We start from the raw sequence: 14,605 nt of genomic DNA on the forward strand, positions 1-14,605 counted from the left end.
CATCGGAGTGCATGATGGGTTATGTAGTTCTGTGCTGCCAAAAATGGTTAAACTGCATGCAGTCATGTAAGAAAGATTCACAGACCTTTTTCACGGCAGACATGTTGACATGTCGCAGTAGGAAAAGCACAGGTGTGTTCCAAACCATTAATGACGGCTGCATTCCACTTAGGAGAGGCCCTGGTATTGTGCATGCTGACTCACTGAACTAGCTTACTGGGACACTTGATGGAATTGAGCCATCGTTAAGGTTATCAGTTTCAGCTGTGCTTTTCCTACTATGACAAGTAAAAAATGAGCACCTTGGCAGTGTCCAGGAGATGAACTGGCATCTCTCCAGCTACCAATCCACACTCTGTACTTTGGTCTGTACTAAGAACCAGTGATCCCAGCCCAACTCCCTAAGGACTAAGCTACTGCCACCCCATTTTACATAATGTACTGTATGTAACATTCACATTTTGTAATACTGTAGGCACACTATTAAATTATAGAAAGTGTTATTTACTTTCCTGCACAACATTAAATTACAGAAAATGTTCTGTTTGTTTTTGTTTTTTAATTAACAGAAAGTTTCAGTTTTTTTAATTACAGGACAAAGTGTGACAACATTTGGAGGCCTTAGACTACGTTTACACGTGGCCGGCTATTTTCATAAACGGACATTTAGAACCTCTATGTTTTCAGAAAAGTGTTCGTTTACATGTACCCGTGTATATATATGCTGTCAATGCTGTCAAGAGCATGCCACACCTGTAGGTGGCAGTGTAACAAGAAGCTCAAGCCCACGTTAGCCAATCAGAATCCCGAAAATAGCAACAACAGCAACGACTCACTTCCTCTTTCGCTCTCTCGGCTGCCTAAATCTCCGTTTGTCTCAGTTTACATGCAAACGAAGTTCTCCAAAATCTCCACTTTGGTCAGAGTTTTTAGAAATAATCGTTTTCTGTGATAAAAATGGGGTTTTCGTGTAAATGAGAGGCCAAACCGCAGGAAAATATCTGCGTCTTCCCTTCGTGTAAACGGGGCTTTAAAGTTGTTTTAGCTACAAAGTTGAAAAATCTTTCTTCACAAGCAAATGCTCCTTGCTTGGTCCTTAATTTTTAAACACAACTTCTCCCCACAGAGATACAACATCTGGAACAATAGAGACATATTATACAAGCACAAATCATTATTTTTAGAAATTTGGTTTGACAATGGAATTTTTCTGGTTATTCAACTCCTCAATTCTAGTGACGATTTCTTATCATATTCACAATTTCTCAAAAAATATTGAATTCCTATCACACCGAAAGAATATGCTTTGGTGTTTGATGCAATCCCCTCTGGTGCTGTGCAACTGCTCAGGAACTCAGTAGCATCTGAGATAACTTTATGGCCATTAGACCCTGTTGCTACTGGATTTGGCCAAATCTGTTTCTCGTCAAAAAAGAGCAATAATAATGGCGATACACATGCTTTATTTTCAAAAGAAATTGTCTATGTTCCAAATGTGGTCTCTTAGTGGAATAGTTTTACAGAAAATCTGGTGCTTAACTTTTAAATATCTGATTACAAATAAGGTTAAAGAGGTGTTTTCTTAAAATTATTCATTTTATCCCTTCAATGTATTCATACAAAGATACAAAAATGACATTAATGTGGACCTTTGTGAAACTGTCCTTTTTTAAACTGTCACCTATTTTGGTGCTGTTCTATCTCCTGTATTTTTAGTATATTATGTATTTTTGTATGTCAGTACATTTATTTCCCCACATACTGACTATTAATTTTCCCTGTCATATGAAAGTGTATTGTTTGGGTTCTTTTCTTACGCTTCAATCAAGACAAACAAATACTACATCATCAATTTCATACTTTTACTCGCTAAATTTCATATTCGTAAGTGTAAATTTGCAAACCACAAACCAACTTTTTTAATATTCGAAAATGAACTCAAACTATTGAGATGCTAAGTCAATATATTGAGATTCTAAGTCAATATTTTAAAGTTTCTCATTACTTTGAGATTCTTAGTCAATATTTTGAGTTACTAAGTCAATATTTTGAGATTCTAAGTCAATATTTTAAAGTTTCGTATTACTTTGAGATTCTTAGTCAATATTCTGAGATACCAAATCAATATTTTGAGATATTAAGTCAATATATAGATATAGCCTACTAAGTCAATATTTTAAAGTTTCGTATTACTTTGAGATTCTTAGTCAATATTTTGATAATTTAAGTCAATTATTTAAAGTTTCTCATTACTTTGAGATTCTTTGTTTATATTCTGAGATCCTAAGTCAATATATTGAGTCAATATCTTGAGATACTAAGTCAATATATTGAGATTCTAAGTCAATATTTCAAAGTTTCTCACTACTTTGAGATTCTTTGTTTATATTCTGAGATCCTAAGTCAATATATTGAGTCAATATCTTGAGATACTAAGTCAATATATTGAGATTCTAAGTCAATATTTCAAAGTTTCTCATTACTTTGAGATTCCTAGTCAATATTCTGAGTTACTAAGTCAATACATTGAGATACTAAGTCAATATTTTGAGATATTAAGTCAATATATTCAGATACTAAGTCAATATATTGAGATACTAAGTCAATATTTTCAGATATTAAATCAATATATTGACATACTAAGTCAATATATTGAGATTCTAAGTCAATATTTTAAAGTTTCTCATTACTTTGAGATTTGTAGTAAATATTTTGAGATACAAAGTCAATATTTTGAGATATAAAGTCAATATATTGAGTTACTAAGTCAATATTTTGAGATCCTAAGTCAATATATTGAGATACTAAGTTAATACTTTGAGATATAAAGTCAATATTTTGAGATATTTAGTCAATATGATAAACTAAGTCAATATTTTGAGATATTAAGTCAACATATTGAGATAGTATGTCAGTATTTTGAGATATTAAGTCAATATATTGAGATAAAAAGTCAATATATTGAGATATTAAAAAAGCTAATGAACATGACCTGTTTATGTAATGATTTACTTAGCAACAGGGCACTGATCTGAACATGTGAATCTGTGCCGATTTCCTTCAGTGAGATCTCTGGTAGAATCAGCACAAAGCTGCGGTTTGTTTCTCATTGGGTGAGGATGCTTAAGATGTCACAGGACTCATTTTCAATGGTGGTATACAGTATGTGCAGTATTGGATAGTGGACCTAATACTGTATCACCAGTCCTGTAAAGATGCAAATGCACATGCCGATTCAGTAAAACCTCTCTTTTGCAAGGTGCCATCAAAAGAAACGCGTTGGTAACACTTTATAATAAGGGTACATGAATTATGATGAACTCATGCATGACTTCATGCACGAAAAAGCATGAATTAATGTAGTACTTCATGAACTATCAGTAACGAACAATGATTAATAGTATCTCTTGCATGACTTAATGCAGGAACAATACATCAAGTATTACAATCATGATTTCTGATATATTAATGATGCTCATGTCTTCTTCATGGGTAATTATGTAGTTGAAGTGACAGGATAAAGAAACTGATTTTGAAACTGTTCACATTACCTTTTAAAATGTGACATCAGACACAGCACGCTGTTGCACTAAAGTTAGGGAGGTTATGGAGGAAGTAAGCATTTTTTTTAAATTTCAAAATGTAATGGCAGCCGTAACATTAATGAGCAGGTGCTGAGGAGGAGAAGAATGTAGAGAAAGAGAGCCAAATTGGCTATTTTGGCCTTTTGCGGGGTTATGGCTGTAAATTCACTACAGAGGTCTGTGTGGATGCAGAGACGAAGCCAGGAGTGGTGGGACTGCGTTGTAAATAGCTTCACAGAGATGCAATTTATTCAAAACTTTCGGATGTCGAGGGCAACTTCTGATTATCTCTGTCAGATTGACGTAAAAGTCGCATCAAATCCACCTTGGTTGTTCACACTGCGGTCGCATTGAAAAAGAAATCAGACCTGGGTCTGATTCAGGACCACATATGGAAGTGGTCTAAATCTGATTTGAAGAAAATCAGATCTGGACAAGATTTGAGTGTTCACACTACTTCTGAAGAAGTCTGACCTGGTCACTTGACCCCAAAAAATAAAATCTGATTTGGGCCGCAAGCAGTTTTGCCTGTAAAACTCCGCAACCTGACTGCCCCACTGTCATTTCCAACCAATCACATAATTTGTCCCGCCCCGGCTGTTAGCGACCCAGGTTGTGCGCAATTCACATTGAAATCGACCCTACTCTACCCTGATCAAACCCACCTCTCCCCTACCTGAGCCGGGTAGATGGAGGGTTACCCCATTCAAACACACAGTCAACCTGGGTTATACCCTGATAGAGCCCTGGGTGTTAGGGATCTTTAGTCACACTGACACTGACACTATTTATGTTGAAATTACATAAAAAAGAGCTTTTTGCATGCAACATGTAACCTCTGATGTAAAGCACTTTGAGTTTACGTGTATCGTAAGGTGCTATGTAAATAAAACTGCCAAAACAAAAGAAATAAAAACTCTACGAAGTTACTGAAAACATCATTTATTTATCACAATAAAAGGAACAGCATGAGCCATCGAAAATAATTACATCAATAATAATCTATCTCAGATCGCAAGTTTAAATAAATAGTTAATGTCAAAATGTTAAAAGAGGGTCATCATGGATACTCTATATTGATACTGAGTGACAAGGAGACAGGCGCTGTTGTCATCCCCATGGACGGCTCGGCCTCCACACCCTGCAGCGACACTCGCTCTGAAATCTCTGAACTGTAGGACTGGTGGGATTGATACGACAAACTCGCCCTGTCATCTATGTGTAACAAATTGACATTAGGCATACTGGACATATTTATGCAACATAAATGTAAAATGATGTACATATATTCATATATATTTATTTTTTGTAGAAATTTAATAATCAGAAATATGAAGGTATGTGCAGAGTCAGCAGAGCAACAGCTTGAGAACATTTACAAAGAAAATACGATAGAAATGGCAACTCCACAAATAGTTATAAAATGTGTGCTGTAAAGTTGTTTAAGACAATGTTCTCCATCTTGGTATTACTTAAAGGTGCTGTAGGTAGGATTGGGAAGATCCAGGACAACTTCTCAGTCCCTCCCCTCCTTTCTGCTAAAGCCCAAAACGTTCTCCTAAGCCCCTCCCCCCACAAGGGAGAATGAATGTGTGTGCATGAGCAGTGATTGACACGCAGTTAGTCACCCCCCCCCCCTGGCCCTGATTGGTGCATCTGAACAGGGAGCTGTGGATTTTTGCAAATTACCTGCTTCATGTAGTTCTACTCGAACACAGGGTCAGTTTCAGCAAATATGACAGAAAGTTAGTTTTATAAGTCTTACCTACTGCACCTTTAAGAGCTCATGTGTTTCTAACTTCCAGACAGTTTGCTAACGAGCCACCGTCTCGTCCACTGGGGTTCCCCTGGACAAACCCAAAAAACACTGTTTGAAAACACTTCCCATGCAGAATAAATCTCATCTTCGTGTCACTTCATGATGCTTATTTTTTATTTTTGTTAAAAGCATTAACATTGTTCCGTAGAGTACATTTAGACTGACTGCTCGTAAGCTAACTGCTAAACAAGGAGGAGGTCCATAATATTTGTCAGAATCATCATCTCAGGAACAGCTTGATGCAAACTGAAAACGCTCAGTTTCGCTATACGCTTGAGTTACTGACACTGTCTGTCCCGTCACAAATGAGAAGCGTTGAATGTGAAATCATAACCGAGTGTAACACGAACGTTTAAAGTAAATGTGTTTTCAGAAATAAATGTGGCAACGTGTGAAGCTTTTGTTCCAAAAAAAAGTTCAATTAGTTCAATTAAGGTTACCAATGGCTGCTCCTACTTAAGCCACTGAGAAAAAAATATTAAAAAATTAGCACATTTAGGTGACATGCAGGCACTAAACAATCTATAACATTTTCATGGTCCATTTAAGATTCACATTTTTTCTGGGCTACAACATTTCAAGTTGAAAATTCATTCCTATTAAGAACACACATAATCATAACAAGGACATTTCTAATGGACAGTATTAAATGACATGCAGTGTGGCATCCTACAGAGAGTCATCACTGACACAATTCTGTTATCTGTCTTCGTAAAACAAACATACAGGCTAACTAGAGTCGCTTCAGAGACTGGGAGTAGAGCAATAATGCCAGCATATGAGCACTAAAAGAAGCTGTAGGCAAGCTGTTGGGAGCCATTAGGTGAGGTTTATTAGGAGTTGGGACCTTCAACATCTTATTTACATTTATTGAATACTGTGCTACCTGGAACAGAGCCACATGTTTAGCCTGGCACCAGACCTCTGAATCTGTAAAGGGTGTGAAACAGAAGGTTCCTGATTTGCTGACATGATGTTCAATCTGGCATGTCTTTAATCCAGAGTCTAGTCAGTCTACATATAAGAACTTGAATCCAGATGAGAAAGATTCTGGAGGTTGTGGGCATTTCCATAGATTTATTTTACAGAAGCATGAAATTCTCACTTACTGCAACAGTACCCACAGGCACCTGTTCTGAATGCTTTTTTGGATACATCTTTATGGCAGCGCAAGTAAGAGGATATCATTATCATTCCTGGCTAAGGAGATGAAGAGTGGCATATTGGATATGAAACAGAGGCTATATATTATATATTATATATCTGCGTGAGTTATTCTGTAGATTGTGCTTATCATAACATGGACTTTCTGGAGTTTTCCTCCATTCTGGAGGAACTCAGACAGTGCAGTGTCAGTCAGGATTTACTTGTGCTGGGCCAACACTTCATTGAAAATGTTGAGAAAGATGTGAACATGGTACTCCTTGAAAACCAGCGATGGACGGAAACGGATGGATCGATCCCCACACCCTCCCAGGAGGACACCTGTCAATGACAAAAACAATCCATGATCTGTCATAACACTGTTACAAAATATCCTCACAGTTCAACCAATGATCTGTCATAAGACTGTTACAAAATATATTCACAATGCAATCAATGATCTGTAATAACACTGTTACAAAATATCTTCACAGTGCAATCAATGATCTGTCATAACACTGTTATAATATATCCTCAGTACAACCAATGATCTGTTATAACACTGTTACAATATATCCTCAGTTCAACCAATGAACTGTCATAACACTGTTACAATATATCCTCACAGTTCAACCAATGAACTGTCATAACACTGTTACAATATATCCTCACAGTTCCACCAATGATCTGTCATAACACTGTTACAATATATCCTCACAGTTCAACCAATGAACTGTCATAACACTGTTACAATATATCCTCACAGTTCCACCAATGATCTGTCATAACAATGTTACAATATATCCTCACAGTGCAATCAATGATCTGTCATTTACCTTCATGTCAATGTTAGTGGTTAAAACACCAAACCTTATTTGCTTCATTTAACACTGTATCTATCAAACATTTCCAGATAGTGTAATGATGTAAACTGGTATTAACACAGTGAGATTAGATGCATCATGGTACCACCAGTGCTGCCACTGTTCAACTCCCAACAAAACAAAAAGGCATAATGAAAAAATATTGGGTCATCACAATCTGGGCTGAATGTTATGTTTTTAATTATTTTCTTATGTTCAGAATGTGTCCTCAGCATTTCTTTGCTCAGGTTTCTTGTCGCAATTATACATTCAAACAAGAAGCACCAAATAGTTGGAGGTGTCCTGGCTCTGCCCGGTTTTCCCAGGATACTTTGCGAGTTGATTGTGTGTGTCTAAACTTGAGGCAGACAAGTACCTCAGCATGCATTGCAGATTAGTTGTATAGATTTCGAATATGTGGTTCATTTATCAAAATACTGCCCACTTCAAAAAATCCCAGACATTTTCCGAGATGTAAGGGGCTGACTGGCAGGTCCAGTACATTATATGCATATATACATATGCTCTGGAAAAACACACTCAAGTCACGGCTACTACTATATATGTGCGTGTGTGAAGGCTGAATATATTAAATGAAACATGAATATACAGTATATGGAATGGAAGTCTGAATATATGGAACGAAAGTCTGAATATATTGAATGGAAATCTGAATATATGGAATGGAAGTCCTAATATATGGAATAAAAGTCTGAATATATTGAATGGAAGTCTGAATATATGGAATGAAAATCTGAATATATGGAATGAAAGTCTGAATATACTGAATGGAAGTCTGAATATATGGAATGAAAGTCTGACTATATGGAACGAAACTCTGAATATTTTGAATGGAAGTCTGAATATATGGAATGAAAGTCTGAATATATGGAATGAAAGTCTGAATATATGGAATGAAAGTCTGAATATATGGAATGAAAGTCTGAATATATTGAATGGAAGTCTGAATATATGGAACAAAACTCTGAATATTTTGAATGGAAGTCTGAATATATGGAATGAAAGTCTGACTATATGGAATGAAAGTCTGAATATATTGAATGGAAGTCTAAATATATTGAATGGAAGTCTGAATATATGGAATGAAAGTCTGAATATATTGAATGGAAGTCTGAATATATGGAATGGAAGTCTGAATATATTGAATACATTTGAACATATGGAGTAGGTAGGGCTGGCTCTGCTCCCATTCTTAGGAGTTTGGATTCCTGAATTCCATCTTCTAAGAAGGAATACTCTGTTAATAAGACATACTAAGTGAATGGTGGTGTACTTCATACCTTTGTCTCTGGCCTTGAGCAGGATGCTGTTGCGTGTTGCGTCATCGCAGATATCAATGGCACAGAAGGTCCCCTGTCCTCGAGCTCGGCTCAACATGCCGGGGTACTGAGCCTGGGGACCAGACGCATGTAGGTCATATTCACACACACACACACACACACACACACACACACACAGGTCATGTTCACACCAAGCACAATCCAAATAAACTACAGTAAGCCGTCTATGATTGAGAACATAAAACACAATATTGTCATACAACAACTCTGATCACTGATACTATTAAGCTCACAATGTTCTAATCCATCCAGAGATATCTACAGTAGAAAAGTATAAATAGTGTGGCAAAAACTCTGAGGGTTCTGGATGGGTGTTGATTTTATCCATACAAATACTCTTATCCATACTCTATCAGTTTGGCTCTTTATCAATATTCCTATGCGTTATTTTTATTACTGTGAAAGAAAAATAATAAATTTACAACATGATTTCAATTAATTTATATATTTAATATAACAAAATATTCTAGAGCAGCAACAGCAATGATTACAACAGCAAAGTTGCTATATAAACTCAAAACTAATATAAATTACAATATATAAGATAAAAAATATATAACATTGTTTACATCACAAGACTGACAAGTACAAAAAATAATGTGTAAGATTGAAATCAATCCCTTTTTATTTGTCCCTGCATCCACGGCCTGGCAGATACTGCTGGGAGAGGGAGGGGTTATAGGAGTCTGTTCACTTTCAAGACTAGTTAGACTACATACAAACAGCCTGGAAATGCTGAAAAGCAGTTGAAAGCTGTGGCAAATTTATGTTACTTTTAACAGGTATTTCAAGACATGACTCAAGGTTTTTTTGCACTTATAGTACCAAGTATAGTTGTAGTTGTGTTGTTTTAATTCAAAACCAGTTTTTTTTGGGGGGGGGGATACCAACTGAGGGTTGGCAACCAAATAAAACAAACACCCTCCCAACAGAATACTTTATGGGTTTATGAAGACTGATGCGGACATCAGAAAGCCAGTACTCGTGGAGGCAACAAAAGCGGGGGCATTTTCCGAAATCTGTGAAAAACACATACAGTATATAGAGTACATATTGCATTACTAATGCTGTTGTGTTATTTATGGAAATAAATCAGTTTCATCGGATTTTGAAATTAAAAAGCCATTGAATTTCTAGCACTAAATATTTATGCATTGAAATTATGTATCGGAATTTTTTGCCTCTGAATTTTACTCTTCAAATTTTCAACAATTAATTTTCACCTTTATTTTTCTAAGTTCATAAATTCAGAATAAAAAATTCAACGTAAAAATGTAATGTTTAAAATTCAGTGTTAACATCCGGGAACCCAAGGAAAAGCAATCGATTCTAGAATCTAGATCGGGAGTGTGCCATATTATATACTTTTCCTTGGGTTCCCATTTGGTATATTGAATTTATTTATGTTGAATTTTGGATTCTGAATATATGAACTTATGGTGAAAGGTGATAATTAGTTGTTGAAAATTTGAAGAGTAAAATTTAGAGGCAAAAAAATTCAGATACATAATTTCAATGCATAAATATTCAGTGCTAGAAATTCCATGGCTTTTTAATTTCAAAATCCGATGAAACAGATTTACTTCGATAGTTATTCATGCTTAGCTGAAGTGGGTCACTTAAATTTGGACAGGTCGAACCTTAACAAATGCGAATATACAAAAAATAATAACTAAAAATGTCCACAAGTTTGGAGCAAATAAAACAAACTGCACTTTTACACATGCACACATGCATACACACACACACACACACACACACACACACACAAGCGCACTACCTGTAGGTCATAAAGGCCGTTTAGCAAGGCTTTTCCAGAACGGGTCACTTCCTCCAGAAGGTTTTCTCTGCGAATCACATTAAGAACCTCAGCCAGGATCAAGTTCTTTGATGGGTCACCCATCCATGTGTTAAAGATACGGTACGGCTGAAAAAGACAACAGATACACAAGCAAACACAACTGTAAATAAAAAATGACAATGCTCTTACTAACATATTTTTTTTAATTTAAAGTGACAGTCCAATGACAGTGATGTAACACTCTAATAATGTTAAGTCAAATGAACTTGTGTTTGTGTAAAACACAGTGAAAACCCAAGGTTCTACATACATCCATAATGTTAATGTTTATGTGTCATTGTACATCACGGCAACACATTTGAGTAAAGAAAGAGTCAGAAACGACAAATACAACTAATCTTAAATAATGACAAACCTTATCAGCCTGTAATTCGTCCCTGTGGTAGTAGCCACCAGTCAGAAGCTTCTTGCTGAAGGAGACAATGTCAGCAGGATCATCCATGCCCCAGTGCTCATGGGCCCACATCTTTCCTGTGGCCCCTCCACCAGTCTGGACTTCATCCACGTGAAAAGCACATCCATGCTGGGTAGATACAAGATTAACAGACTGAGCAATGGCAAAGCGATCAAGGTAGACAGATCATGAATGCAAGTAGAATGAAAAATACTGTAGTTTGAATTGGCATTGCAAGGCACAGAGTCCAAGTGTGACTTTCTTTTCACTGGGGTTCTGCAAGGATCAATGCTTGGTCACTCCTCTTCTGAATATATACCAAATAGTCCTACTCTCTGAGGGTGGATGTCAAGCCTCATTTAGTTATATTTCCAAATGGATGATGGAACCACCCTGAACTCAGACTGTCTAGAGAGACTAGTGAAGCCTTATTAGGATCTAGCTCAGCTCTGTCACGTTCTCGCCAACAAAGTCTGCAACTAACCTGGGCAACGTGATTGATGACCAACTAATTCTAACTGAGCATGCTCCATCCGTCACTTCCTGTCACGTCGCTTAGCACTAGCTTGATGCTCCTACCAGTTCAAGTTCAGTTTTAAGTTCAAGTCACTAATGCTCATTCAGTACGATCTGCAAATGGACTAGTTCTACTTTCACTTTGAGCAATATGTCTCCTGTGTCAGGTGGACGTGGAACTGAGTATTGAGGCACTTTTTCTCGAAAGTTTGATCTACAGTGGCTTGGGTTGTACGTCATTTGTACGTTGCTTTGGACAACGGTATCAGCTCTGATACGCACACACACGCAGAGGTGCAGACAGAACGAAATGACATCGCCTCGGCAGTTTGTTTAACGTCAAGTCACAGCGGGTCACGGCAATGCCAGTGAAGCGGTTGCAAATGTGCTTAGACTTTTCAAAACTCCACACGAACGGTGTTCGCTGCGATATAATATAATGGCGAGCCAAAAGCAAAAAAAGCAAGTGCGGTGCAGTTACACTTCCACTTACAGACAGGCACTGTTCTATATGCCCTTTCGACTGACTGACAGGCTGGCTGGAGATTGTAAGGCAAGACGCTTGTGTGAGGCATCGTTGCGCTCAGCAGACCTGCTTTTTCATTGGTGATGGCTTGCCCAGCCCCTATACTTTAGCCACACCCCCTTTCTTTCATAACTGATGAATCGTTTGTCGTAGACACTTGTGTGATGCGTCATTGCACTCAGAAGATAGTTCCTTTGTCATTGGTGACGGTTTGCCCCACTCCCTATACTTGGCACAACATTTGCAATAAACCATTTCCAACGCCGGTAACCATGACGCGCGAAGACATCACTGCTTGCAGCTTTAATCTGTTCTTGTGTCCTTGTGATTCTATCATTTGAAGCCCTATTAATGTCCCAAAACACAAGTTGAAATTCCTGGGAGTGTTCTTGATACATTTTACCGAGGACGCATCAGTTTACAATGTCTATAAACTTGACAGCACAAGTATACCAGCATCATTTCAGCATTCAAGCAAGGAGCGGAGAGCAGGCTAACAACGGTAAGTATTTTTTTTTTTTTTACAATATTTGCATTATATTTTACCACTAAATCAACCTCTGAGAAATTTGAGGCAAGAAATGAACTATGTAGATTTGGAATATTGGCAGTATTACAAAAAATAATAACGAATCGAAATTTTGCTTTAATGATCTCAGAGATAAAAAGCTCTACAAGCACCTTGGGGGGGGGGGGGGGGAGCTTGCCAGCCAGCTGACCAGTCACAGCCCACAGATCTTTTTTTTTTTTAATATTATGTATTGGTTTATTTAAAACAGGGACAGCGTAGCCTGGATGCCAGCCGAACTTAGCCCCGCCCACAACATTTGAGGTCGGGAAGTTCGGTCTGGACTTGATCCGTTGTGGAGCAACTATGCTCGAGCCAGAGCTGTTCGGACCAATCAAATTGTCAGGGCGGGCTTTATACGATGATGGACAGATGATCAACAGTAACTGAAACTGCCGCCTCTGCCTTTGCTCTGTCGAAGCCTGCCTTTGACTTGCAGAATCTGTGACGTCTGTCTCCGTTGCTCTGATTGGTTGTAGGTCTATCCAATTGAGTGCAGAGGCATTTTCTTTCCTGGTTCGGTTGAAACGCGCCCCATAATCATCCCAATGGAGCAGTATCAGACTCATATTCTGACTAGAATCTGAGTATGACCACGTCAGGCTAGGGACAGTGTACAATAAATGTACTGTATTACACAAGATATATCACAATGCTTATTTCCATCTGTTGTCCCTGGGCATGTACAGCGCACATATAACAGGAATGCATCGTCTCGTACTGTCAAGTCTTCTTCTTCCGAGAGCGGCTAGCAAGCATATTCTTCCCAAGAACACAAGTCTGTTCTCGGTATTCTTAGTTTTGAGAAACACCCATAGTACTATATATACTCTCAGAGTCACATCACATTGTTTCATTATATATTGCAATCCAATTTAGTTTTGATTGTCCAATTATCACTCTACGGTAAGATGTTATTTTGCCAAAGGACAGCTATGATAAGCTATTAATGGCAATGCTTGATGCATTTCATGTTGACATATTGGTGTCTGAGGCTAGTGAACCAGTATGGCTTCCAAGGTGATGCAACTCAGAATGAGCTCAACAAGCAGAGCTCTTTCAAGGGATCTGTTGCCATAGCGATAACGGTTACCTTGCGTGCAATGTTGCGGAGGCTTTTGAAGAAGTCTGGGGAGGCGTGGTTATCTCCACCTTCAGCCTGGATTGGTTCAATGACAATCCCAGCCACCGGCTTCCCCTTCTGCCTCCATTTCACGATCAGATCTTCCACCTGGAGATGAAGACACACACACACACACACACACACACACACACACACACACAATTAATAAACAATTCCTCACACACCAAAGAAGAGAATAATGTTAAACAGAACATGATGCTTGAGCAAGCACACAGAGACTTTTAAAAAGGGAGCTGTTGTTTAAAGAGGGGAGATCTTGCAATTACATTTTTTGACGTTTAAATATTTTAAATAAAATGTTCACCCTTTTTTATAAATGTTTATTTAGGTAAGTAACTGTATTGCTTGCTGAAAGCTTAAAGGTTAGATTATTTTAAAGCTCCGTCAGATGCCGAGCCGTGCTCAAGATGATTATTCGACATCTCTAATCCAAATTAAATTCTAACTCTATTAACTCTAGGTAGGGATGCACCCATTAATCGGCACAACATCGGTATTATATGCATAATATTCGCCTCGTTGACCGCCATCGGCCTAAAAAATTAGATGGCGTTCACTGTGGCAGGGGCCGAGGTTTTGCTGTTGTTTCAGAGAGGAAGACGCGACGTTGGCATGACGTCAGAGGTCTTTTTTTGTTACCGTGTACTGCTTTACGGAGACCTGGCTTCATGAGGACAGCGCAGGTAGCGACATAGAGGGATATACAGTCATAAGAGCAGACCGTGATAAGGTGTTATCTCACAAAACCATCGGGGGAGGACTATGCATGTTCATTGACAACACTTGGGCCGCACAATTCAAAGTGCTCAAGAGAGGGTGCGCTAAA

The 14,605-nt window shown here is 37.9% G+C and overlaps 1 protein-coding gene across 1 annotated transcript in view; it reads right to left on the reverse strand.

Moving 5' to 3' along the window:
* Nucleotides 1-5,495: 5,495 nt before the first annotated feature.
* abat (4-aminobutyrate aminotransferase) overlaps nucleotides 5,496-14,605 on the reverse strand; it is a 40,044-nt gene continuing 30,934 nt past the window's right edge. The window contains exons 12-16 of the mRNA XM_031292525.2: nucleotides 13,729-13,866; nucleotides 10,987-11,154; nucleotides 10,551-10,697; nucleotides 8,711-8,822; nucleotides 5,496-6,888 (exon numbers count right to left, since the gene is read on the reverse strand). Of these exons, the coding sequence (XP_031148385.1) occupies nucleotides 6,767-6,888; nucleotides 8,711-8,822; nucleotides 10,551-10,697; nucleotides 10,987-11,154; nucleotides 13,729-13,866 (687 nt within the window). The 3' untranslated portion in view covers nucleotides 5,496-6,766. The remainder of the gene's footprint in view (nucleotides 6,889-8,710; nucleotides 8,823-10,550; nucleotides 10,698-10,986; nucleotides 11,155-13,728; nucleotides 13,867-14,605) is intronic.

This window comes from Sander lucioperca, chromosome 2 (genome assembly GCF_008315115.2).
Source record: "Sander lucioperca isolate FBNREF2018 chromosome 2, SLUC_FBN_1.2, whole genome shotgun sequence".
Classification (NCBI taxonomy): Eukaryota; Metazoa; Chordata; class Actinopteri; order Perciformes; family Percidae; genus Sander; species Sander lucioperca.